The sequence below is a fragment of the Liolophura sinensis genome, chromosome 5 (genome assembly GCF_032854445.1).
Source record: "Liolophura sinensis isolate JHLJ2023 chromosome 5, CUHK_Ljap_v2, whole genome shotgun sequence".
In the NCBI taxonomy this organism is placed as follows: domain Eukaryota; kingdom Metazoa; phylum Mollusca; class Polyplacophora; order Chitonida; family Chitonidae; genus Liolophura; species Liolophura sinensis.
The window spans coordinates 11,754,238-11,781,232 of NC_088299.1; the positions used below are offsets into that span (position 1 = coordinate 11,754,238).

A 26,995-nucleotide genomic window follows, 5' to 3' on the forward strand; every position below is an offset into this window, starting at 1 on the left:
GTCCGAGGTGTTAAACTGGGCTGTGTAGTATGTGCTGTATGAGGTTCTAAACTTGGGTGTGAAGTATATGTTGTTCAAGCTTCTAAACTTGACTGTGTAATACATACTGTACGAGGTTCTAAACTTGACTCTGTAATACATACTGTACGAGGTTCTAAACTTGGCTGTGTAGTTTATGCTGTACGAGGTTCTAAAGTTGGCTGTGTAGTATACGCTGTACCAGGTTCTAAACTTGGCTGTGTAGTATGTACTTGAAAATTATAATCTTTGTGTGTTATGTTTGGATAGGGAAGCATAAGGTGTGATACTGAATATTCTTAATAACAAAACACAACCTTATACACTCGTGAGGAAATAAAAGGGAACGGATACATAAACTGGAGAAAATATACAATATATTTCACTGAAGGATATAGCATACCGTGGCGACGCATTTGTGAGAGACTACATTGAAGAAATTCATCACAGTAACTTATTGCTACTCATCAGAGGGAAGTGTGTTTCGAATACGAAAGAAACGTGGATTTCTACAACGGAGAATGCACAACCGCGGGTTCTCAGAGGAAGATGGTATGCATGAATAGTTCGTCCATGCATGTGCATGGACATAGTTTTTCTTTTTGTTTCTGACTCAGCACCATACTCAACATGCTTAGGTAAAAATCGCAATGTATGTCTCGCGCCGGTTTCAGCCGTCAGGATAGCCCAGAAGGTACACAATATGGCACAGAAATATAATTTTGGGCGCGTGGTCTAACGCAGCACAACGATTGAGGAGCCTTTCGCCAATGCGATCGCTGTGAGTTCAAGACCAGCTCATGCTGGCTTTCTCTCCTGTCGTACGTGGTAAGGTGTGTCAGCCTCCTTCGGATGGTCATGGGTTGTCACCTGTATTCTGACCGGTTTCCTCCCACTATTTCCTCCTACTTGCCATTGTGCAAGTGGAATATTCTTGAGACGGCGTAAAACTCCAATAAAATATATGAATTTATTTCAATATTTAATTAACAGCTGCCGGACAGTGGAAGTCTTGTCTGACATTTTGAAAACATTTTTAGCGATAATTGTTGAAATCAGCCAAAAAAAATATATACAGAAATACACACAGAGTATAATACAAGGCTTACAACGCAGAAAATAAAACCAGAGGAGCGACGTCAATGAGATACGTGGTATATGGTCATACGTAAACCGGTGAAATACGTCCTCTTGTCAGTTTACCTCATTTATGATTTTAATTGTTCATGTAAATGCTTAAATTGTTGAAAATTTCACGCCCTCTAAAACCATAAAATCTCAGCACACCTCAGGTATAATACTGTAATGTCTATAGCTCTAGACAGGTAATTGGTAAATATAAAACTGAGCAATAATCAGCTCGGCGTCACTATACTGTAGCTATGTGTGACATTAGTTACCTGGTTTTGTTTTTTGTCTGTGTTGGAGCTTTTCTTTTATAGATATACCCTAAATAAATATAAATTTCGTCCATGACTAACTTGTCCATTTTTTCTAAATCTGAGACCTCTATTGATTTTAGAAAGGTGTTTTGAGGTTTGCTTGGAACATGCGATGATATACTACTGGAAACCCAAGTTTTAGCACCAAAAATAATATTTTGTGACAGTTATTTGCCTCTAAAATTGCACGTTTCTGGGCAAAATTTTAGGCCATTTAAGGTAATCCAAAAAAAAAAAAAATTGGGGAAAACTAGAAATTTGAAATTTGCAGCAGATTATAGCTCAAGATAAGCTCTTTTCGTGGAGAGTAAATCATTTAAAACGCCAATAGTTTTCTCGCTACCAGTGTTTAACCACCACCCATTTCGGAAATAGACTTTTAAGCCTATTCATTGAACCAAGCTAAAATCTGGAAACCTGTTGTTCTTCCCTGTGTTATCAACGAAAAACAATTCAACAACACTCCAAATAATCAATAAATACATAAATAAATAAAACGTTACCTGAGGCAATAATGAGCGTCACTCTAGTTTAGTCTCGTTTACTAAACAATGGTATTAAAGAGCAACCGGCTACAATGTATGTTTAGAAAGCTGATATGGTAAAATGGAACAGCACTGAACTCACTTTTCTCTGATTTACCCATTTGTTTTATTGCACATTATTAAAATTTATTTTACTTTTTCATTTATTTATTTACTTATTTATTTGATTCTTCGTGAACTCGATACACAGGATTTTTTCACTTATACGATGACAGTCATTTTTGTGGCCGGGCATAAACCATCGATCTTTGGCAAGATTCTGGCGAACTTCACCACATGTGAAAGTCAGATATGTACGTCGCACTGGTGGAATGCAATTGGTCTTCAAGAAACGCTCGACTGCGCAAATTGTCACCTAAGTCCCATAAACAGTGAGATCCTAATGGCCAATGTGGGATTTGAACCAGAGCCGCGATTCAAATTCCGTTCGGGCCACTCTTGTCATCAGCCAGCCGACTGGTTTTGGTGCCAGTAGTGAACCGTTAACTGATTGCAGATTCCATTTAATTAGCTATAGTTACTTACGTTCTGATGTTCACAGCCGCCTAGCAGTCCCTAAATCTAAAATTCCAAAACCCTACCGACTTCTTGTTTCCCAACGCTGTGATTTTATTTGTTTGGTGTTTACTTGGTGTTTTTACGCCGTACTCAAGGATATTTCACTTATACGACGGCGGCCAGCATTATAGTGGGTGGAAACCGGGCAGAGCCCGGGGGAAACCCACAACCATCCGCAGGTTGCTGTCAGACCTTAACACGTACGGCCGGAGAGGAAGCCAGCATGAGCACAGCGACCGCATTGGTGAAAGGTTTCCTGGGTCATTACGATGCGCTAGCATGCTAACCAACTGAGCCACGGTGAAACAAATGCAAAATAACCATAACTGCGAGCAGTCTGTAATCAGTGTCAACGAGGATACAGTCAGGGGTGGTAAAAACAGAAGCGAAAGCTCGATAAAGAGCGATCCTAGCGGCGAACCAGAGACGCTATTAATGCCTTACATTCACGCGTATTGTCGCACGTAATAACAGAAAAAGGCGCCTGTAAATTCTCATAAATTCAGTTATAAATCTAGCGGATTTAGCCTGTATATGTACATTCGTCAGTCGTTTTTGATGATGATTCGTTATTGTGCTGTAGAGCTTGGGGGACCACGTGTTGGGGTCGATGTCGGCAGCCATTGCCATTGCCTTGGCGTGTTCGACATTTGGAGCTCTGAACGGTTCCGTTTTAACAGGAGGAAGGTGAGTTCAGTTGAAGCCAGCCCACTTTCTACAGCGAATGCTTAAAAGAAATCTAACCTGCCTATGGTCATGGGTTTCACCCGGGCCCTGCCCGCTTTCCTCCCACCATAATGTTGGCCGCCCTCGTATAAGTGAAATATTCTTGAGTACGGCGTAAAACACCAATCAAATAAATAAATAAATAAATAAATAAATAAATAAATGTAACCTTGTTCTCTTCGAGATACGTTTTAAACGTGGCTACCATATGCTCCAAAAATTTCCCACGCTCTGTCCAAGACTACAGTCTATACACATAGTTTAGTTCATCACAACTCTGCTGACAGTGAAGTTGGTGTTTTTGTTAGACGATTTATCTCACTTTCTCTGTCCCACAAAAGGTTGAGCTACGTTGCCGTACGCGCAGAACATTTCCCGGCAGTCCTCTCCGTTCACGGGCATCAGTTGACGCCATGGTGTTCGCTTATACTCACGGTAAGTAATCACAGGTGGTTATCTGATCACATATGAACATAGCGTAATTTACTTCGAGTACGCCAAACACCTAAATTAAAAACCTTAACGGAACCAACGTTGAATAATGTTAGACAATAGCTTTATATACCAATCAAATAAATAAAAAAGTACATCACTACATTGAACTAAATAACATTTTAAAGCTTTTAAAGTGAAAGCTTATGGTATACTAACTCTGTTACTTAAATCCGTTCGTTCCCCCTGGTTTTACCCGTCTACCTCCCACCATAATGGTGACCGCCGTCGTATGAGTGAAATATTCTTGAATATGACTTAAAACACCATTAAATAAATAGGTCATTAAATTCTGGCTTAAGTATAAAAATGTATACTGTATTGCAGGTGAGGAGCTTCGTTGGATCAGTCCATTAAGTGTATCCGCCCAAGTTTCATTTAATACCCACTTGACCACGCCTCTTTCTAAAATTCCAACTCTCCAATATTTACTGTACCAAAATGACTAGCAATGCCTGGATAAAAAATAATTTTGTAGTCAAAGAAATTAATGAAACTATCAAATAGGCATACATGCAGGTTATGACCCACTTGGTGACATTTATCGCACTATCATTTCTGTTTTGAGTTAGGCTATTTCACTTTATGTTTGTCTCTGTCATCTTCCCACACAGACAACCATGACGTTACTGATGATCATACCAGGAGACATTTATCGCACTGTCATTTCTGTTTTGAGTAAGCCTATCTCACTTTATGCTTGTCTCTGTCATCTTCCCACACAGACAACCACGGAGTTACTGATGATCATACCAGGAGACATTTATCGCACTGTCATTTCTGTTTTGAGTAAGCCTATCTCACTTTATGCTTGTCTCTGTCATCTTCCCACACAGACAACCCTTACGTTACTGATGATCATACCAGTAGACATTTATCGCACTATCATTTCTGTTTTGAGTAAGCCTATCTCACTTTATGCTTGTCTCTGTCATCTTCCCACACAGACAACCATGGCGTTACTGATGATCATACCAGGAGACATTTATCGCACTGTCATTTCTGTTTTGAGTAAGCCTATCTCACTTTATGCTTGTCTCTGTCATCTTCCCACACAGACAACCACGGAGTTACTGATGATCATACCAGGAGACATTGGCTCCCTGATCAATTTCCTCAGCTTCATCGTTCTGATCGTTCTAAGGTACACAAGGAATGGTTGGAACAGACCGTATAAGGTGGGTGAAAAGAGAGGAAACTCCTGAAAGTGTGCTATATTAAGAACCAAAAGCTAGTTAAGGTGTTATGGTTGAAGAAACACTGGTACGGTCTGTCAGCATCTTGCGGATAGTAGTGGGTTCCTCCCACTATAATTCTGGTCGCCTTCATATGAAATATTCTTCAATACGGCCTAAAACACCAATGGAATAAATAAATAGGTAAACTGAGGGAAGAGTGTTGATTGTAATTGTTTTGTTTGTAGACTTGATTGCTGGTTTGCGCTATATTTGTATCTAATTAAGTCATAAAAGCTTGAGCGAAACGAATGTTGTAAACTAAACTTCAGCCCCTACTTAACGTTGTTCTCGCGAATAAGTTACTTACATCTAACCATTATCAGGGTTATATAGGTGAACTAGTTATCTGACAATCTGACATGTATATTTACATGTACTCAAAAACACCGACGAACCGGCCCTCACGCTGGCTTCCTAACGCGGAGGAAGGTCTGTCACCAACTCAGTGATGGTCGTGGGTTTCCAAACCCAGTTTCCTCCCACCTTAATGCTGCTCGCCGTTGGACAAATGAAATGTTTTTGAGTATGGCGTAAAAAACAATCACATAAATAAATAAACAAACCGACCAGAATTAGATTTGAACCTGCGACATCCTGCGACATCTGCTGCGAGAACAACGCTTTAATCGAGTCGACTTGAACTCAGGAATACTGCACTTACATATAGCTGGTCTGATTAACGTGTGGAGGAAACTTAGAGCCGGGAGGGAATCATCTCCCTTAGCCAGATAGCCGATAAACCCCCTGACAAAGTTACAGAAAAACCAGCGAGAAGTGGATTCGAATCTGCATGAGATATCGCTGTCCAAATGTTGATCGATACATCAGTGCACTGATCAAGGGAACATCCACAAGACGCGTTTTGCAGTATGTGGTAAGCATATTTAAACTAACTACATGTTCCACACGAGTGCATAATGTCCTTTTCAGCAGAACAATGTGACATGTTCAAAGTATGAGTTTTATGGTGTATTACGAATAATGTCCATACAATAATCACCGGTGGCCGCCTGCACGAGATGATCGTAGACTATAAAGTTAATGGTAACTACCATGGTAGTACATGCTAAAAAACATATGTTGCCATGGTAATTACAATCAGCTTAGCCTACAATCACTTTGTGCAAGAGGCCTCAACGATAAAGCGTTATTCATTCATGAAGTAGTACTCCTGAATAATTAATGTCTGTCATTTTCATAGGTGGAGAAAACCAATTGCTAGGAACGTACTTTTATGAGACAAACTTTCTCTTTCGCTATTTACTTAGAAGAGCTTAGATCATTTTATATACACATGGCGTATTCGTCACTCTACGTCAAATACGTATGTTAAGTAACGTTTATATATCCTACCTTCCGGTGTCGCTACTGTTTGATTTTCCAGATTCCGTGACGAAGTGGATTCAACTGTTTTTACAAGTCGCACCGAGTAAATACGAGCCTTGAGTAGATTACGTCGAACTCGTTAGTTCCAATGAAACCGGAAGTCTGAATATATCGACTTAAACTGTATTTTATTTCTTTTTTCTTCATGAATTTTATCTATATGTATTGTACTGTGTGTCTTTCTCTGTATAACAGTAGACTGTAAGACGGACTGGAATATAAATCCCTTGTTTCTACACTTTAATTAATCGGTTAATTTTAACACAAAGTCTGTTGTGATTCTAGGCTCTGCTTGCTTTCCTCCCACCATAATGCTGGCCACCGTCGTATAAGTGAAATATTCTTGAGTGTGGCGTAAAACACCAATCAAATAAATAAATTAATAAATAATATAACATAATACTGTGTCAAATTCAATGTAATATCTGGTTGGTCTCACTGAATCCTTATTTATTTATTCATTTATTTGATTGGGTGTTTTACACCCTACTCACAGCGATCGCATTGGTGAGAGACTCCTGGGTCATTACGCTGCGCAAGCGAGCTAACCAACTTAACCATGGAGGCCCCAACTGAATTCGTATGTTGAATTAATACAGTGTGTGTGTTATAATGAACAGAGTTGCCTGTTGCAATAACAGAATACATTTTAGAATTACTCAGACAACAGACTTTGTGTTAACAGTTAACAGATTTTTGGGAGTTTATTCTCAATATTAATCATATGCTATTTTTGTAGTTCATTGCCGCACTTGTGAAATAAATGTAATAAAGTCGTATACGTGTATGATCATCAATATTTAGATAATGAACTGAACACGATCAGCGCCGTACGTGGGAAGGTCTGCAGCCACCTGCGGATGGTCATGGGTTTCCCCCGGGCTCTGCCCAATTTCCTCCCACCGTACTGCTGGCCGCCGTCGTATAAGTGAAATATTCATGAGTACAGCGTAAAACACAAATCAAATAAATAAATAAATACAATCAGCGGGATACTGTTTAAAATTTCGTCTAAGTTACTCGTATTACCTGATCCTGTTTGACGGTTCTATTAATCATGAAAAGATGAGGTTAATTAATTTGCTTGCAATGTATACTACTGGTACCCTACGGGAAAAATTTCAGCTACAAACGTAATATTCCATGAACTTTATTGGTTTCTAAAAATGTACTTTTACAGTGAATCTCTTAATAACTAAGATCATTTCCGGAGCTCTTCTTTGCATGCAGGAAACCAGTGCCCAGGGTAAACCATTGACCTTTGGAAAATTACTGAGGAATTTCTCACTTGTGACGTGTAAATTTACATGCCATATTTGTGAAAGACAAGTATTTTTCAACGAACTTAGGCTTCTCAAACGCCATTCAAGCAGGGTAGACAGCTTTTCCTCGACAAGAGGAGGGAATGCTTAAAGACGGATCTCGGTAATGACCTTAGCTTTGTATAAGTCAACTCTTTTTGATAATACCTCGGAAAGAAAAACACCGACATATGGAAATGATTCTCTTACATAAATATTCTCTTTTTCATTACAAACTGTCAATGGGGTATGACATCATGATGGATTATTAACAAGAACTTCAGAGTGTCAGTAGCCGTATGGGCCTATAGAGCAATATAACAGTATATGTACATAAATATGACATTTGCAAATATGGATAGCATATAATCTGATTGAAACACTTTTATTGAAATATTAAATACTTATCTCATTTGTATACAACGTTTAATCAACTACTTCCTTTATAATATACGTACTGGAATTCGCTTATAAAATTTGAGATACAACTGATTCCTTCCAAAAGGAAGCCAAACTTCATTGACTGCAGTTCCAAACGGAAACACCATTTCCAAAGAAATTTGCCACGGAAGGAACACGTAAGAACACATTTGTAAGTTGGTTGCAGATGAGTGGAAAGCCCTTTTTACTTCTTGAGACGATTGCAGACATGCTTACATTACGAGTGAGCGAGTGCGTGCTTGGGGTTTAACGTCGTACTTAACAATTTTAAATCCTCATGTGACGATGAAGGAATCCTTAGAGTTCATGTGATGTGCCTCCTTGTTGCAGGACGGATTTCCACCGCTCTTTTATCTAGTGTTGCTTCACTGAGACGGCATTCCGAAGGCAAGTAAGCCGCCAAGCCCAACACAATTATACTGATAAGGGTCAACCAGTCGCTGCACTATCCCCTTCATGCTAAACGCCAAGCGAGGAAGTTACAACTTATCGGGGGCGTTACTTACATTACGATAATTTGGCCTTATTATTGCTCCTGGTTACAACTCATTCAACATATATAGGCTGCAGAAGATATAGAAAATACACTTCGCTTTGTCAGTAGATATCACCTGCAGAATTTGGTCACGGTCGTAGTATGCAAGATGCTTCTTCTGGAAAGGCTTCGTGACGTTGTGATAGCACTTTCCTTGCTCAAATAAGACATACAAGTAATTTAAATCTTACGCGAATTTAGAGTCATTTTCAAATTCTCCGTGGATACAGCAATTTCTGCATGAATTAAAGTTGTCCACTTATGTATTACGTAGTTAATTTGATGATTATTGTACGCTTCTGAAAAGCTTTATACAAATTGCACAGTATATGCCCCTCCCCCCCTCAAAAAAAATGTGTGGGGGGGGGGGGAAGGAGGGTGAATGCACTAAAACTAGGTCTACCTACATCTATATACAATATTTACAGAATGTATGAAATAAAAGTCTCACTTGTGTTTCTTCTGGTAAAAATGCAATCCAAAATATTGACGAGGATTTATGGTATTTTAATGCAAAGATAATATCAACACAGGACAGGAGCGTACAGATGCGTAGCTGAAAATAACAAAACGAAATAAGCCCTGCATACTGTTTTCTAGTCTCCGTAAGTGGGAAGGTCTGCAGCAACCTGCGGATGGTCGTGGGTTTCCCTCGAATAAGTGAAATATTCTTGAGTATGGAAAAACATCAATCAAATAAATAAAAAAATACTGTCTTCTAAATTACGAAGAAGGCTGAATGGGTATTAAATTGCAAAAGCAAAATATCATTTTAAGGGAAATACATTCATGTGTGGCAGAGTCTCCCTCAGCGATAGATTCATGTTACAATTGCTGCAAATGAAATCAATCTGCAAATTGCACAAACAAAATTAACCATAAAATTGAAGGTTTACTCTCATTTGCCTATGAAATACGGGTGAGATTTTTCCTTCCGTAATAGCATTTCTCCTTCTACCGCTGCATATGTCACAGAAAACAGGGGGCATATCTCTCGGCGTACCATTCCTCTACAGCAATTCAGGAGGACGGTTCGTACTTGCTGGGTGCCACCTCCATATACAACTGTACTGCCATCGTTACCTTCTCTGTCAAGAAAAAAAGCAGCACCTTAAAATAGCCCTTGATATGACATAAACTTCAGTAATATTTGTAGACGGGAATAGATCATATACGTGCATTTTATGTTTCTCACCTTAGATTGTGTTTCTCGTTTTGCGTCGTGGGTTTCTTGCCCCATCCTGTATTTGACATATCCTATACACTATGAGCCTTGCACCATCCTGTATTTGACATATCCCGCACAGTATGAGCATTGCCCCACCCTGTATTTGACATATCGTACACAGTATGAGCTTTGTCCCATCCTGTATTTGACATATCTCGCACAGTATGAGCCTTGTCCCACCCTGTATTTGACATATCGTACACAGCATGAGCCTAGCCCCACCCTGTATTTGACATATCCTGCACAGTATGAGCCTTGCCCCACCCTGTATTTATCATATCCCGCACAGTATGAGCATTGCCCCACCCTGTATTTGACATATCGTACATAGTATGAGCCTTGCCCCACCCTGTATTTATCATATCCCGCACAGTATGAGCATTGCCCCATCCTGTATTTGACATATCGTACACAGTATGAGCATTGCCCCATCCTGTATTTGATATATCGTACACAGTATGAGCATTGCCCCACCCTGTATTTATCATATCCCGCACAGTATGAGCATTGCCCCACCCTGTATTTATCATATCATGCACAGTATGAGCATTGCCCCGTCCTGTATTTGACATATCGTACACAGTATGAGCCTTGCCCCACCCTGTATTTATCATATCCCGCACAGTATGAGCATTGCCCCACCCTGTATTTATCATATCATGCACAGTATGAGCATTGCCCCATCCTGTATTTGACATATCGTACACAGTATGAGCATTGCCCCATCCTGTATTTGACATATCGTACACAGTATGAGCCTTGCCCCATTCTGTATTTATCATATCCCGCACAGTATGAGCATTGCCCCATCCTGTATTTGACATATCGTACACAGTATGAGCCTTGCCCCACCCTGTATTTATCATATCCCGCACAGTATGAGCATTGCCCCACCCTGTATTTATCATATCCCGCACAGTATGAGCATTGCCCCATCCTGTATTTGACATATCGTACACAGTATGAGCATTGCCCCATCCTGTATTTGACATATCGTACACAATATGAGCATTGCCCCATCCTGTATTTATCATATCCCGCACAGTATGAGCATTGCCCCACCCTGTATTTATTATATCCCGCACAGTATGAGCATTACACCATCCTGTATTTGACATATCGTACACAGTATGAGCATTGCCCCATCCTGTATTTGACATATCGTACACAGTATGAGCATTGCCTCACCCTGTATTTATCATATCCCGCACAGTATGAGCCTTGCCCCACCCTGTATTTATCATATCCCGCACAGTATGAGCCTTGCCCCAACCTGTATTTATCATATCCCGCACAGTATGAGCATTGCCCCATCCTGTATTTGACATATCGTACACAGTATGAGCCTTGCCCCACCCTGTATTTATCATATCCCGCACAGTATGAGCATTGTCCCATCCTGTATTTGACATATCCTGCTCAGTATGAGCATTGCCCCATCCTGTATTTGATATATCGTACACAGTATGAGCATTGCCCCACCCTGTATTTGACATATCGTACATAGTATGAGCCTTGCCCCACCCTGTATTTGACATATCGTACACAGTATGAGCCTTGCCCCACCCTGTATTTGACATATCCTGCTCAGTATGAGCATTGCCCCATCCTGTATTTGATATATCGTACACAGTATGAGCCTTGTCCCACCCTGTATTTATCATATCCCGCACAGTATGAGCATTGCCTCATCCTGTATTTGACATATCGTACACAGTATGAGCATTGCCCCACCCTGTATTTGACATATCGTACACAGTATGAGCATTGCCCCATCCTGTATTTGATATATCGTACACAGTATTTGCCTTGCCCCACCCTGTATTTGACATATCGTACACAGTATGAGCATTGCCCCACCCTGTATTTGACATATCGTACACAGTATGAGCTATACCCCATCCTGTATTTGATATATTGTACACAGTATGAGCCTTGCCCCATCCTGTATTTGATATATCGTACACAGTATGAGCCTTGCCCCACTTTGTATGTGACATATCGTACATAGTATGAGCCTAGCCCCATTTCCCCACCCAATATTGTATGTTTCAAACCCCAAGTTTAAAATTTTCACTTATCGTCAGTTTCTCAGCCTACATTGTTACCTGCCATTCCACAATGTCACTTAATTTACAGCACCACATTGTATTTCCTCATTCAATATTGTATAAATCGCACCACACACTGTATTTTTTCACCCAAAGTTGTCAGTTTCCCAGACCACATTGTATTTCCTCATTGGATATTGTATGTATCAAACCACACACTGTATTTTTTTTTCACCCAAAGTTGTCAGTTTCCCAGACCACATTGTATTTCCTCATGCAATATTGTATAAATCGCACCACATACTGTATTTTTTCACCTAAAGTTGTCAGTTTCCCAGACCACATTGTATTTCCTCATTCAATATTGTATGCATCGCACCACACACTGTATTTTTTCACCCAAAGTTGTCAGTTTCCCAGACCACATTGTACTTCTTCATTGGATATTGTATGCATCGCACCACACACTGTATTTTTTCACCCAAAGTTGTCAGTTTCCCAGACCACATTGTATTTCTTCATTGGATATTGTATGCATCGAACCACACACTTTTTTTTTTTACCTAAAGTTGTCAGTTTCCCAGGCCACATTGTATTTCTTCATTCAATATTGTATGCATCGCACCACACATTGTATGTTTTCACCCAAAGTTATCATTTTCCCAGACCACATTGTATTTCCTCATTAAGTATTGTATGCATCGTATCACACACTGTATTTTTTCACCTAAAGTTGTCAGTTTCCCAGACCACATTGTATTTCCTCATTCAATATTGTATAAATCGCACTACACACTGTATTTTTTTACCCAAAGTTGTCAGTTTCCCAGACCACATTGTATTTCTTCATTAAGTATTGTATGCATCGCAACACACACTGTATTTTTTCACCTAAAGTTGTCAGTTTCCCAGAACACCTTGTATTTCCTCATTCAATATTGTATGCATCGCACCACACACTGTATTTTTTTACCCAAAGTTGTCAGTTTCCCAGACCACATTGTATTTCTTCATTCAATATTGTATAAATCGCACTACACACTGTATTTTTTCACCCAAAGTTGTCAGTTTCCCAGACCACATTGTATTTCCTCATTAAGTATTGTATGCATCGGACCACACACTGTATTTTTTCACCCAAAATTGTCAGTTTCCCAGACCACATTGTATTTCTTCATTGGATATTGTATGCATCGCACCGCACACTGTATTTTTTCACCCAAAGTTGTCCCAGACCACTTTGTATTTCTTCATTCAATATTGTATAAATCGCACTACACACTGTATTTTTTCACCCAAAGTTGTCAGTTTCCCAGACCACATCGTATTTCCTCATTCAATATTGTATGCATCGCACCACACACTGTATTTTTTCACCTAAAGTTGTCAGTTTCCCAGACCACATTGTACTTCTTCATTCAATATTGTATAAATCGCACTACACACTGTATTTTTTCACCTAAAGTTGTCAGTTTCCCAGACCACATTGTATTTCTTCATTCAATATTGTATAAATCGCACTACACACTGTATTTTTTCACCCATAGTTGTCAGTTTCCCAGACCACATTGTACTTCTTCATTGGATATTGTATGCATCGCACTACACACTGTATTTTTTCACCCAAAGTTGTCAGTTTCCCAGACCACATTGTATTTCTTCATTCAATATTGTATAAATCGCACTACACACTGTATTTTTTCACCCAAAGTTGTCAGTTTCCCAGACCACATTGTACTTCTTCATTGGATATTGTATAAATCGCACTACACACTGTATTTTTTCACCTAAAGTTGTCAGTTTCCCAGACCACATTGTATTTCTTCATTCAATATTGTATAAATCGCACTACACACTGTATTTTTTCACCTAAAGTTGTCAGTTTCCCAGACCACATTGTATTTCTTCATTCAATATTGTATAAATCGCACTACACACTGTATTTTTTCACCCAAAGTTGTCAGTTTCCCAGACCACATTGTATTTCCTCACCGGTGTTATCTATTTCATTAAATAACATACCCAATTGTATTTTGTCGTCATCTCACATATTTGACTCATATTATTGTTTATAGTTCTTGGCTTTCTTTAGATGTTTTCGACACTTTTATGTCTTAAGTTAAGCTTAAAGTAACAATCAAATATTGAAATAAAGAAATAAATAAATGACAAAAAAATAAATAATTATCACCTGATATTTATATGTTTCTCAACTCAGGGTATGTCTTGCACACGAAGATGTATTTTTCTCATTACACACATGTGTTGTATGTTTCTTGCAAGCTACTGTATATTTGTCATCACACATTGCAGATTTCGCAAGACACGTTTTCCTCACTACATATTTTAATTTAGTTTATTTCTTTCATAGGCCTACACCACCAAAACTAAAGTCTACTGACAGGTATGACAATAACGCCATACACTGAACAGTGAAGACAGAGAATTGACTAATAAACCGTACAGTAATGAGTAAAGTTATAATAGAACGATAAAAATAAATAGCACTGAAGTTGATGCTTACCCATACACTTGAGGCGGAGTTTGAAGAAGACGAATGGGAAGTAGAAGATCAGTCCTCCAACGACAAACAAGGCGGCGTAGAGAAACTCTATCTTTGGGCTGTCCACGATGGGAGCGATAACCAGGTATATAGACGCTAAGAATACAATGATGGGAATCGGCAGTGGAACCTGAAAATACGGAGTCAAATTACTGCACTCCGCAAAATCGATCATCTCTGAACATAGGTTGAGTGTTCAGTGCTAGCCTTGGGCAGAGATTTTGTAAATGTGTTTTTGTTCTCACTGTTCGTTTAGAAACCATGGCGGACAGCGTTTGTGCTGCGGTTTGCACATTCTTGCATTTTCGTTGACAAAGACAATTTGTCTACCACCAATGCAAGTTTGTACGTCACACGCCAGAGTTCGCCTCAACTTGCCAAATGTCAGTGGTTTACCCCGGGCAGTCCGCTTTCCATAAAACAGTTCCTCATGGTATAAGTGACAATTTATTCAGTAAGACGTTTAAAACAAGTAACAATCAATCAATGTAAATAGCATGTAACAATCTCACGAAGTATTCTAAACTGCATAAAAAACAGTAGCTTTTTATTCCAGGAGACTGACCTTATAAGGACGATCCCAGTCCTTTGTCCTGGGGTGAAATCTCATTATTATGAGTGAGAGAACGGTAGCGCCGTAAAACAACCAGGCTGTGAAGCTGAAGAAGTCTATTAGGCTGGAGATGTCACCGGGGATTATCATCAGTACGGAAATGATAGTCTGAAATGACCAAATGAAGTCTATAAGACTGAGATTATCAACACGAAGGAAATGGTGGTCTGAAATGGCAAAATGAACTCTATAAGACTGGATATCATCCACACTAAGGAAATGATGTTCTGAAATGACAAAATTAAGAAGTCTATAAGACGGGAGATCTTCAACAGAACGGACTTGATGGTCTGAAATGAAAAATGGTCTGTTATTTATCTATCTATTTGATTGCCACATATGTGGGAAGGTCTGTCACCAACCTGCGGATGGTCGTGGGTTTCCCACGGGCTCTGCCAGGTTTCCACCCACCATAATGCTGGCCGTCGTCGTATAAGTGAAATATTCTTGAGTACGGCGTAAAACACCAATCAAATAAATAAATAAATAAATTTGATTGCTATTCTACGCCGTACTCTCTTATGCGACGGCGACCAGCATTACGGTGTGCAGAGCCCGGGGGAAACCCATGACCATCCGCAAACTCCTGACCTTCCCATGTACTGCCGGAGAGGAAACCAGCATGAGCTGGACTTCATGGGTGAGAGGCTCCTGGGCCATTGCGAATTCTGTTAAGGCTGAACCTGTTACAGGGAACTATATTTCATTTATTTATTTAATAAATTGGTGTTAAACGATGCGCTCAAGGATTATTCACATTTGACAGCGGCGATGTTTATGGGTGGAGAAGTCCGGAGTGTCTGGAGTAAATCATCGACATTCGACAAGTACCTGACAAAACTCACTACTTAAAGCGCAGCCGAAACAGCGAGAGCTCGATTCGAGCACGCGACTTCATTGTTCATAGGCCCGGTGGTTACAGCGTGCAAGGAATTATGGTCACATCGGATATTATGATCTCTAGCGAAATGAATGTCAGAAATGCTATGAACACTGAGAGTAATGAACACTGACAGCAATGAACACTGAGAGCAATGGGCACCGACAGCCAGAAGCACTGAGAGCATACAAGGTAGCAAACCTTACCGTGAAGACAAGAGAGGGAATAGGCGTCAACTTCTTGACATGTACAAACGACAGTAGACCTGGCAGATGTCCTTCTCTGGCAGCCACATAACACAGCCTACAATATACAAGTATTCAAGCAACACAGTGTTTGTGATTTTTTTTATTCATTTAGATAACCATTATTTCTTTCTTTATTGACTTAATTCTTCCTTTATTTATGATTTATTTGGTTTTAGCGCCGTGCAAAAGATTAGGAAAAGGGGCATAACTCAGAAGTTGTTCAAGTTTAATACTTTGAAGTGGAGAATGGATATTACGGTTTAACGTCACTTTGGCAATTTTAGTATATGTAAAACATATTTTACGTTTACAATTCTTCTTTCATAAAGATCAAAGAGCCGTACCGTACGGATCCAAGGCAGTACTTGGGGAAAATACATTTCATGTAGTGCGAAACCACGCTTTTCAAAGTGATATGACTGACGCTTGAACACGTCTATTTGATAACATGCAAATCTCGCTAAAAAGCGTGATTTCGCCTTACATAACGTTCACACCGTACTCAGTAATTACCTTCCTCCGGTAAAGCAGGTGCCATTGGCAGCGCCGAACGTGGAGCAGGCTACAGCAAACGGAATGACGACGGCCACACTGCCCAAGACGCGTTCTCCCCAGGTCTGTGAGGCAAACAGAAAGTCACGTGACTTTACCACAACATCATGTTACATCGTACAGATGTAACTGAGTGTCTTGTGAAGTCAATGATACAAACAAAGAGTTAATATGTCTACAGAATCCTAGAATTGTTAAGTTGTAAGCCTAACACAGAGAATATAACTTACCACAGGTATAACAGAGGAGGCTAACAGCCTGTATATTAGTGGATATAATAAGTTGTAACTTTACCACAGCTACAGCAAACAAGGCCAACAACCCGCACAGTCTATACCATAGGCTGTAACTTACCATAGTTACAACAAAGAAAGCCAACAAACCTGCACAGTCGATACAATAAATTGTAACTTACCACAGCTACAGCAAACAAGGCCAACAACCTGCACAGTCCATACAATAAGTTGTAAATTACCACAGCTGCAAGAAAGAAAGACAACAAACCTGCACAGTGGATGCAATAAGTTGTAACGTACCATAACAAACATTCCACACAAGGGATACCATAAATTATAACTTACCACAGCCACAGCAGAGGAGGCCAGCATGTCGGCCTTTGACATGACGCTGAAGTAGGAAATGTTGGTGAGAATGTACAAGATCGTCACCAGTGGAAGGCCGATTAGAATGGAACGAGGCAGATTCCTACAGTAAGAGAAAAAGAGCTTCTTGCAAATTCGTCAACTTCACCAATGGAACAAACATAATAAGAAGCTAGAGGATCTATACGTTTCACTTAAATTAAATGTCTGCTTACTTTAATATGGGGTTTGAGCGTAACGTTTGCGTACTTATGGAACTTCATCGTAACGTCCACTTACTTACAGGGTTTCAGTTTAACGTCTGTTTTATAATACTTATTTTACGTCTACTTACTTAGGGGGATTCAGTTTAACGTCTACTCACTTTTGGGGATTCAGTTTAACGTTTGCTCACTTATGGAGCTTTGGTGTCTACTTACTTATGGAGCTTCATTGTAACGTCTACTTACTTTTCGGGGCTTCAGTTTAACATTTAATTGTGGGGCCTTTAGTGTACTTACGTTTGGGGATTCAGTGTAACGTCTACTTACTCATAGGGCTTCAGTGTAACGGCAGTAACCTGCGGATGGTCGTGAGTTTCCCCCGGGCTCGCCCGGTTTCCTTCCACCATAATGTTGGCCGCCGTCGCATAAGTGAAATATTCTTGAGTACGTCGTAAAATACCAATCAAATAAACAAATAAATAAATCTTCAGTGAAACGCCTACTTACTTATGAGGCTTCAGTGTAATGTCTGTTTACTTTTCAGGGCTTCAGTTAATCGCCTACTGACTTAAAGGGCTTAAGTTCAAGGTCTACTTACGTACAGGGCTTCAGTTCAACGTCTACTTACTTACAGGGCGTCAGTTTAACGCCTACTTACAAGTCAAATCAACTTACTTCTCGGGATGTTTCAGTTCCTCCACTGCGTAGTTCAAGTTGTTCCTGGAAATAAACATTAGAAAATGAAACAGTTTCATGACAAGTTTGAGACAGAAGGAACTGACGGTAGAGTAGATTGTATTAAACAAAAGCTGATCTGTTTCTGGGAGCTTTTGCGGGTCGTGGTCGAGTTTTTAAGGCGCTTTACTTTCAACTGATAGAATACAAGAGTTTACGCGCGTTAAAACCTGGCCATACTTAGACAGCAGATTTGTAAGTTCTCCCGCTCTCCTTGTTCATGGACTAGTGATTAGCTGACATTAACGCTCGTGTGGCCGCTCCGCAATCCAACGTTCGTTGAAGATCAATAGCCTTTTACCAATATGGTGGATATATCTGTGCTGCGAAAGTTCGTCGGTAACTTATCATAGATCGCTGGTTTATCACGGGTATTCCAGTTTCCTCCACCCGTAAAACCGCCATAAGTGAAGCAATCTTGAGTATGGCGTTAAACAATAAGCAAACGATATATATAACATATATTCATAAAATAAATGGATCTTGTGGTTTTAACGCATCATTCGTCTTCAGCGGCTTTCAGCAAGTCAGCAAGTATGTCAGATATATACAAAGGGCGGTGGTTCACTACGGGTTCTGATGTTTTCTTAAAAGATAAAAATGGCCGCCGTCGTATAAATGACAACTAGCTAAGTAGAGCATAAGAATCAAATCAAATCCTTCGAACCGTTACTTTGTTTGCTATTTCGGTCGGTTAAATCGCAAACGTGTCTCCTTGTAGTATGCCATTCCCTTTGTCGACATACTTACAGGGCTGCCTCGCCAGAAGGAAGTCACCAGACAAGACACCCTTTAAGTCACATTGGAATGAATAAATGAATTAATGCATGCTTGGGGTTTAACGTCGTGCTTAACAGTTATTCAGTCATATGACGACGAGGAATCATTAGGTGAGTGAACATGTATTGTGTCTTCTTGTGGCAGGGCGAGTCCACGCCGTGAAAGTGTTGCCGCCACTGAAGAATAATGCCTAAGGCACCAGACATGACGCCCCACCCAGTCACATTATACTGACACCGGGCTAACCACCTGTTTCCTTGCTCCAACCTCTCAGTGCTGAGCGCCAAGCGAGGCAGCAAGAGGTACCATTTTTAAACGTATTTGGTATGACCCGACCCGGGTTTGATCGCTGCTCTCCCGACGCTCTAACCATTTGGCCACTGAAGCGGTCTAAGTCACACTGGAAGGAAGGCACCTGGCATGACACCCAACTAAGTCACACTGGAAGGAAAAACCACACAGGACATGCCGCTAAGTCACACTGCCAGAAAGACACCTTACATGATAACCCATTATGTTACACAGGAAGGAAGGCACTTCACATGAGAACTCATTATGTAACACTGGAAAAAAACACCAGAAATGACACCCTACCAGGTCACACTGGACGGAAACACCACACAGGACATCCTACAAAGTCACACTGGAAGAAAGACACCAGACATGACACCACACTATGTTACAATGGAACGAAAACACATAATTAAGTCACAGAAAATTGACAACTCGTTCACCAGTACTAGACCTTCTATACGTTCAGCTCAGCATGATACTGAACCAAATGAAGGTCAAGGTCGCGTGAAACAGAGCCAATGCATGATTAACGTCTCTCGCCTGTGTTACACCGAACATTACAAGACACAAGCTGTCGTGATCTGTCTTTCCGGAAACTTGGGAGAAGACATATTCATCTAATTACAGCGTGTAAAAATCAGAGGCCAAAATACAATGAAAGAATAACACGGACAACTGTTCCCAAATAATTATAGTCACAAACAATTTTTGACAATTTTATAATTGTATTTACCATCCATCATACGCCCACAGGCCGTCGTAGAATGCAAGGGCTATCCCAGAAGGGTTCGTCTTCGAGCCTTCAAACCCATTTTGGAGATACTGAGTATTTCCTGCAACAAAGCAGTCACATTCAAACAACAATAATCACAATGATAAGCACAACATGGCGATTACTGAAAAGCTGCAGATGAATGATGCGTTCTCAGGACAACCATCTTAGATACTTTTATTTATTTTCTTTGACTTCATCGGTGCAATGCGTTGTAACCGACAAAAAATTAATCGAGTATGAGGTCAGTCAGGATTATATTTTGGAGGAAATTAAACAGAGCCATAGGGTAGACAACACACACACACACACCGTCAAACAGCTGGCCGCCCAGACAATCAGGCAAGTAATTGTACAAAGAAACTCTGGATCGAAAGATAAATTTATTTTGTTACTTACTTTATTTTTGTTTATTACTGTTGTTTTACGCTGTACTCAAGAATATTTCACTTATACGACGACAGCCTGAAGAAACTGTCGTGTAAAAGAAGAATTGAACGGATGTCTTATATTCAGTTAAATAGATAATTCCTGTATGTTGTGTGTCTTGTGTTGTGTGTCGTGTGTCGTGCGTTGTGTGTCGTGTATTGTGGTTAGATATTACTGTGCAAGCTCACAAAAAATGAAAACATGTTAAAATAAACTAAAAATGTGGTCTTGAAAATCACTCGCCTTGAAGCCATATGACACGTACAATAAGCTAGACCTAATGGCTGAAAACCCGTACCTTACATGTGAGGCAAGTCACAAGTTACATGCACCTGTTTCAGATGTGATCAATCAATCAAGTCACCCAGTCAATCATTCAGCTCAACCAAAACGTTAAAATTAATCATCCATTCAATCATACAAATGAAACATCAATCATTCAAATCAACTAATTAACGGGTAGACATTTTACACTTTGTTTACCACAAATGGTCCTGAGATGACGAAGTATACGTAGAATTGACTGACCTTTTCCAATCATGACCAACCCCCCGATGATGATGACGGCAAGAGCAGCAATCTTCAGCACCGTGAAGAACACCTGGACACGGGCGGGCTAACACCACGCTGTAACAGTTCACTATGGCGATGGTCACTGGTTTGTTCGGCGAAGAAACAACAACAACACACCGTTAATGACTAGATATAAACCGAGGAATGATACATTCGAATTTTAGTAGGACAAATTAGTAGGTCAAAATTAACCAATTTAAATTAAAGTGGAATTTCACATAATGATTCAATGATAGTTGAAACAATAATATACAGTTAGATTTAAAAAATGAAATAATCTATATTTCACGACATGTTTTTTTCCATGGGGAAAGAGTAGACAAAAGTCCCGAGAAGCAGTACTTGATGCTATTTGGTTTCTAACTGAGAATACACGAAAACAGTTGATGAAAATGTTCCCATGTACATCATATTTGTATGAGGAATGACGCACATTGCCAAAGAGTAACAGTTCGGCTACAAGCTGAGAATGTACGAAACTCAGGAACATGTTTGTATGGGGAATGACGTACATTGCCAAAGAGTAACAGTTCGGCTACGAACTGAGAATACACGAGACTGAGGAACGTGTTTGTATGGGGAACGACTCACATTGCCAAGGAGTAACAGTTCGGCTACGAGCTGAGAATCCACAAAAATGAGGAACGTGTTTATATGGGGAATGACGCATATTGTTAAAGAGTAATAGCTCGGCTACGAGATGAAAACACACGAAACTGAGGAACATGTTTGTATGGGGAACGACGCACATTGCCAAAGAGTAACAGTTCGGCTACGAGCTGATAATACACGAAAGTGGGGAACGTGTTTATATGGGGAATGACGCACACTGTCTAAGAGTAACAGTTTTGTTACAAGCTGAAAACACACAAAACTGGGGAACATGTATGTATGGGGAATGACGCACATTGCCAAAGAGTAACAGTTCGGCTACAATCTGAGAATGCACGAAACTCAGGAACATGTTTGTATGGGAAATGACGCACGTTGTCAAAGAGTAACAGTTCGGTTACAACCTAAGAACACACGAAAGTGAGGAACATGTTTGTATGGGGAATGACGCATATTGTTAGAGAATAACAGTTCGGCTACAAGGTGAAAACACACGAAAGTGAGGAACATGTTTGTATGGGGAACGACGCACAATGCCAAAGAGTAACAGTTCGACTACAAGCTGAGAATGCACGAAACTGAGGATTATGCTTGTATGGGGAATGACGCACATTCCCAAAGTGTAGTTGTTCAGCTACAAGTATAGAAATGTTATAAATAAAATATGAATAAAAAGAGTTGTAAGCATTTTTGTAAAAGTGGACACTGATTACAATCCAAATAATTCTGACAATGTGCTGCCATTATTTCGTGAAGACATTTCATTGTAATGTACGCTTGTACAAAAGAGGCACCGCAAACAAAGAAGGCTTGAGGCGGGAAAACAGACTTAATTTTGTAATGACCGTGGTATAGTGCAGGACAGGGTGTGGCGGAATGGTATACAGGATGCAGGTAAAAACATATACTATTATACCAAAGGAAGGCATAATGGTACGGCTGTCTTTATATTTTATTCTACGATCCAAATGTAGAAATTCTAGTTACCATGGGGTAATGCTACAACAAACCTTAAGCGCATTTCTGAAAGGTTACCTATCCCAGTTTTGTTCTAAGCATCAAATTATACTCACTCATTTTTTTCAAATTCAGAGTTTAAACTTAAGACGTACTGCCATCTTCAAATGATCTATCAGTTTCCCCTGATCTATCATTTTGGTCGTCAACTGATTTATTGGTGTCGTATTGGACTGATCTATCAGCGCTGTTTTCGACTGATCCATCAGTGTCGTTTTCAACCGATCCGTCAGTGTCGTTTTTAACCGATCCATCAGTGTCGTCTTCAACTGACCTGTCAACATCATCTTCAACTGACCTATCAGCGTCCTCTTCAACTGATCTGTCAGAGTCATCTTCACGTGATCTGTCAGAGTCGTCTTCAACTGATCTGTCAGTGTCGTCTTCACGTGATCTGTCAGAGTCGTCTTCAACTGATCTGCCAGTGTCATCTTCAAGTGATTTGTCAGTGTCGTATTACATTGCGGATTTGCAGCAAATATGGTACTTACATATTGCACCAGCTGCCAGGAACTTTTTCACTATTTCTGGTGGTCCACAGTCATCAAAGATTGGGTCACAAATGTATTCAGCAAAGGCTAAGCAGATGATAGCGAATGATGATGTCTTGATGATGATGATAGAGGTCCAGGCAAACAGATAGGCTACCACTGGGCCACCCTTGCCATAACCTTCCTTCAGGTAGGAGTATTCGGCACCGGACTTGGGATCATCGTGCCCAGTTCCGTGTAACATAACGCTCCTAGAGAATGCAACAGGGAGCCATTTGTGAATAACTATCTACACTGGTGAATGTCGATGCAAAATGGTGAATGTATGTGCCTATACACATTCGTGGATGTCTACATACATACCTGTGAATGTCTATACACACTTGCTGATGTCCACGCAGACATGTGAATTCTTATACACACTTATGAATGCCTATCCACACTTGTGAATGTCTATGCACATTTACTAATGCCCATGCACACTTGTGAATGCCCATACAGATTTGCTAATGTCCATGCACACTTGTGAATGCCCATACACACTTTCTAATGACCATGCACACTTGTGAATACCTATACACACTTGCTAATTCCGTGCACACTTGTGAAGGCATATACACATTAACTAATGTCCATGCACACTTGTGAATGCCTATACACATTTTAAATGTCTTTACACTCTAAGAATGTTATGGACAAATTCATGGATATCTACACACATTTTTGAATGAATAAAGATTAATGTGTGATATTAATATATAATATTTTGAATGTATAATTCACACTTGTGAATGTCTGTTCGCATGAGAGTGGATGGAACCCTCAATGCTGTAGCTGTCGTAGTGCATTTGATACACTGTTCTATTCAGTCTTTGCAGTAAACTTCCACATCAGTAAAACCAGGAAGATTGACCCTTAAACATGAAATATAGCCATACAACATGGAAAGAGAATACATTTAGTATCCTTTATTAAAGCACGAATTAGTAAGGCTGGTATTGATACAGGGTTTTCGAGTTGAGAGATTACGACATCCCGGTGACGCCTTATGATATGTCGTTACACCGCCGCTTTACGGCACGATCGGGTTATCTTTAATACCTATCTTGTATAGCTGTATATGTCCAAAAAAACTGCGGCGAGAATTTCGATATTTTCTCACAATGAAGCACATAACAGCACTGAACATAATTCAGACCAGAAAGGTAATTGTTTTAGATAACACGCATATTAACTTTCACGGTTTGATCCACCGTCGCCACAAAACCACAAAAAGAAGTCAAGGTGTTGTCGTAAGGTCAAAACTCGAAAACCTCGTATTGAAGCCAGAGGAAGGAAAAGCGGGATTGAGTTTAGTGTTAGAATTATACAACTAGAGAACAACCCAGGAAATTATGGAGGCAACTATGGCCAAGCAGGAATAACACTGACAAGGATTAGTGAAGAATGATAAACCGTGACGTTTGGCAGATGCGATGATGAAGCTGGAACAGCGGAAAGGATGCAGTTTTACATCTACAGATATTTCAGTTTCTTACTCTTCGGATACAAAGGATACACTAAGGATTATCCTTTCACACAAAAGTGATATTGATAGATGCACTGCATTTACTTTTGTTCTCAAAAAATTTGTTCAGAAAAATGTTTCACTGTAGTTGGAGTTTCCCTGTGGCATTTCGTCCCACTAATACATGCAGTGGATAGGACAAAGGATCGACACACACACAAAAATAAAAAAAAGGACAGGGCGCATGCGCAGCGCTGTTAAGCTGTTACTCACATATGGCCACCGCAGCTAATAACTTAATGACGATGGTTGGTGGACCACACTCGTCGAACAATGGAGTGACAACGTACTGGGCGAAGGAGAGGCATATGATGGCAATGGACGAAGTACGTATCACGATTACAGATGTCCAGGCAAAGAGGAACGCTGGAATAGTCCCCAGTGCTTCGCCGATGTATACAAACTCCCCGCCAGATTTGGTTATCATAGTGCCCAGTTCAGCATAACACAGTGCGCCTAAATAAGATTGCATTTATTTATTTATTTCATTGGTGTTTTACGCCGTACTGAAGAATATTTCACTTACAAGACGGCGCCACCATTATGGTGGGAAGAAACCGGGCACAGCCAGGAGGAAACCCTCGACCATCCGCAGGTTGCTGAAGGACTTTCCCACTTATTGCGAAGAGGAAGCCAGCATGAGCTGGACTTGAACTCCCAGCGATCGCATTGGTGAAAGGCTCCTGGGTCATTGCGCCGGTGCTGGCACGCTAACCACCCAGGCCATGGAAGCCCCACCTAAAGAATAGTAATGCTGTAATATTTGGCCAGTTCAACATAACACAGTACGTCTTAATCAGAGGACGTAATAGTTAGCCAACGTTGATGTCAGATATCGAAGAATGTGGCCGCTATAGTTTATTTAATAATAACAAAGCGATTTTTAAAGTTTGCGTGCGAAAGTTTCCCTGTCATGCTATGTGAAATGTATTAGTTATATTAGTTATTATGTATATTAGTTATTGTATGATGAGAAAAATCCAAAAAAAAAATTCGGTCGGAATATGCTGCTCTAATATATTACAAATTAACTGCATTCGTTATAGTTCCACGCATATATCGTTAGTTGTTATATTACTTTGCAAGCACATTTAAATACTTCCAACAAATATGTTATAAATGCGCATTAGTCGTAATTACTATTCTATATAAAACAATCACACTGACATCCAAACTGAATCCATCATCAGAATTTTATACCTAAGTTACTACGCCCGATCGGTTTGTATTCTTGGCTTGATAATTGTGCGTAATTATGGGCGTTAAACGGGAGAGCCTGAAGCAAACTACGAAACAACTATTTTTGTCACTGGCTGCGCTGACAAAGAGTTTTATCTCTTTCCAACACTTGATAAATAACACTAGGTATGTGATTTGAGAAGACGTACCAAACATGGCAAGGATTCCACATCCCGCCCAGACCAGGAGACTAGAACCCACAGATCCAGTGGCGTTTAGCACTCCAACAGGGGAAATAAAAATACCAGAGCCTAAAAAAATATTGGATGAAATTTAAAAGAAAATTTAAAATGTAAGGAATATGGTCACTAAAACAAATACAAAATTCAGATGTGCACATTTTTCATGGACATCTGAATTGAAGGCTTATTAGGTATATCATTATGACACATCTTCAGAGGTTACCTTTAAACCAAAACATGAATAAAATTAAAGACGCTGAGCACAGAGAGTTAGACCAAAGCAGCGACGACAGTGTGATAGCTGACATATGGTCACACGTAACCGGTGAAATACGGCTACAGCATAGAGAGTTAGACCAAAGCAGCGACGACAGTGTGATAGATGGCAAATGGTCACGCGTAACCGGTGAAATATGGCCTGTTGTCAATTTACCTCACTCAGGGTTTTAGTGTAACTGTTCATGTAAATGTATAAATAGTAGTAATTTACACGCCAAGGCGTTCTTAAAGAGTGACTGGGTCAAGTTGTGTTGGATAATATAGCTATAGTTTTAGCCTGTGTTATTGTCGACAACCCTGTGCCGCTAACCAGGGCTGATTAAAACTCTACCACTACCTTCACGACAATCGGTAATTCTCAAGAGTTAAGAAAGGACGCGTACTCAGCTGTGCTAATAATGAT

General features: G+C 40.1%; 1 protein-coding gene across 1 annotated transcript in view; it reads right to left on the minus strand.

Moving 5' to 3' along the window:
- Nucleotides 1-7,904: 7,904 nt before the first annotated feature.
- The window catches only part of LOC135465392 (b(0,+)-type amino acid transporter 1-like), a 35,417-nt gene continuing 16,326 nt past the window's right edge, over nt 7,905-26,995 (minus strand). Inside the window, 12 exon segments of the mRNA XM_064742618.1 lie at nt 7,905-9,770; nt 14,486-14,654; nt 15,090-15,245; nt 16,224-16,320; nt 16,779-16,882; nt 17,399-17,522; nt 18,298-18,342; nt 20,165-20,264; nt 21,161-21,245; nt 21,247-21,287; nt 25,106-25,348; nt 26,281-26,382. Of these exon segments, the coding sequence (XP_064598688.1) occupies nt 9,703-9,770; nt 14,486-14,654; nt 15,090-15,245; nt 16,224-16,320; nt 16,779-16,882; nt 17,399-17,522; nt 18,298-18,342; nt 20,165-20,264; nt 21,161-21,245; nt 21,247-21,287; nt 25,106-25,348; nt 26,281-26,382 (1,334 nt within the window). The 3' untranslated portion in view covers nt 7,905-9,702.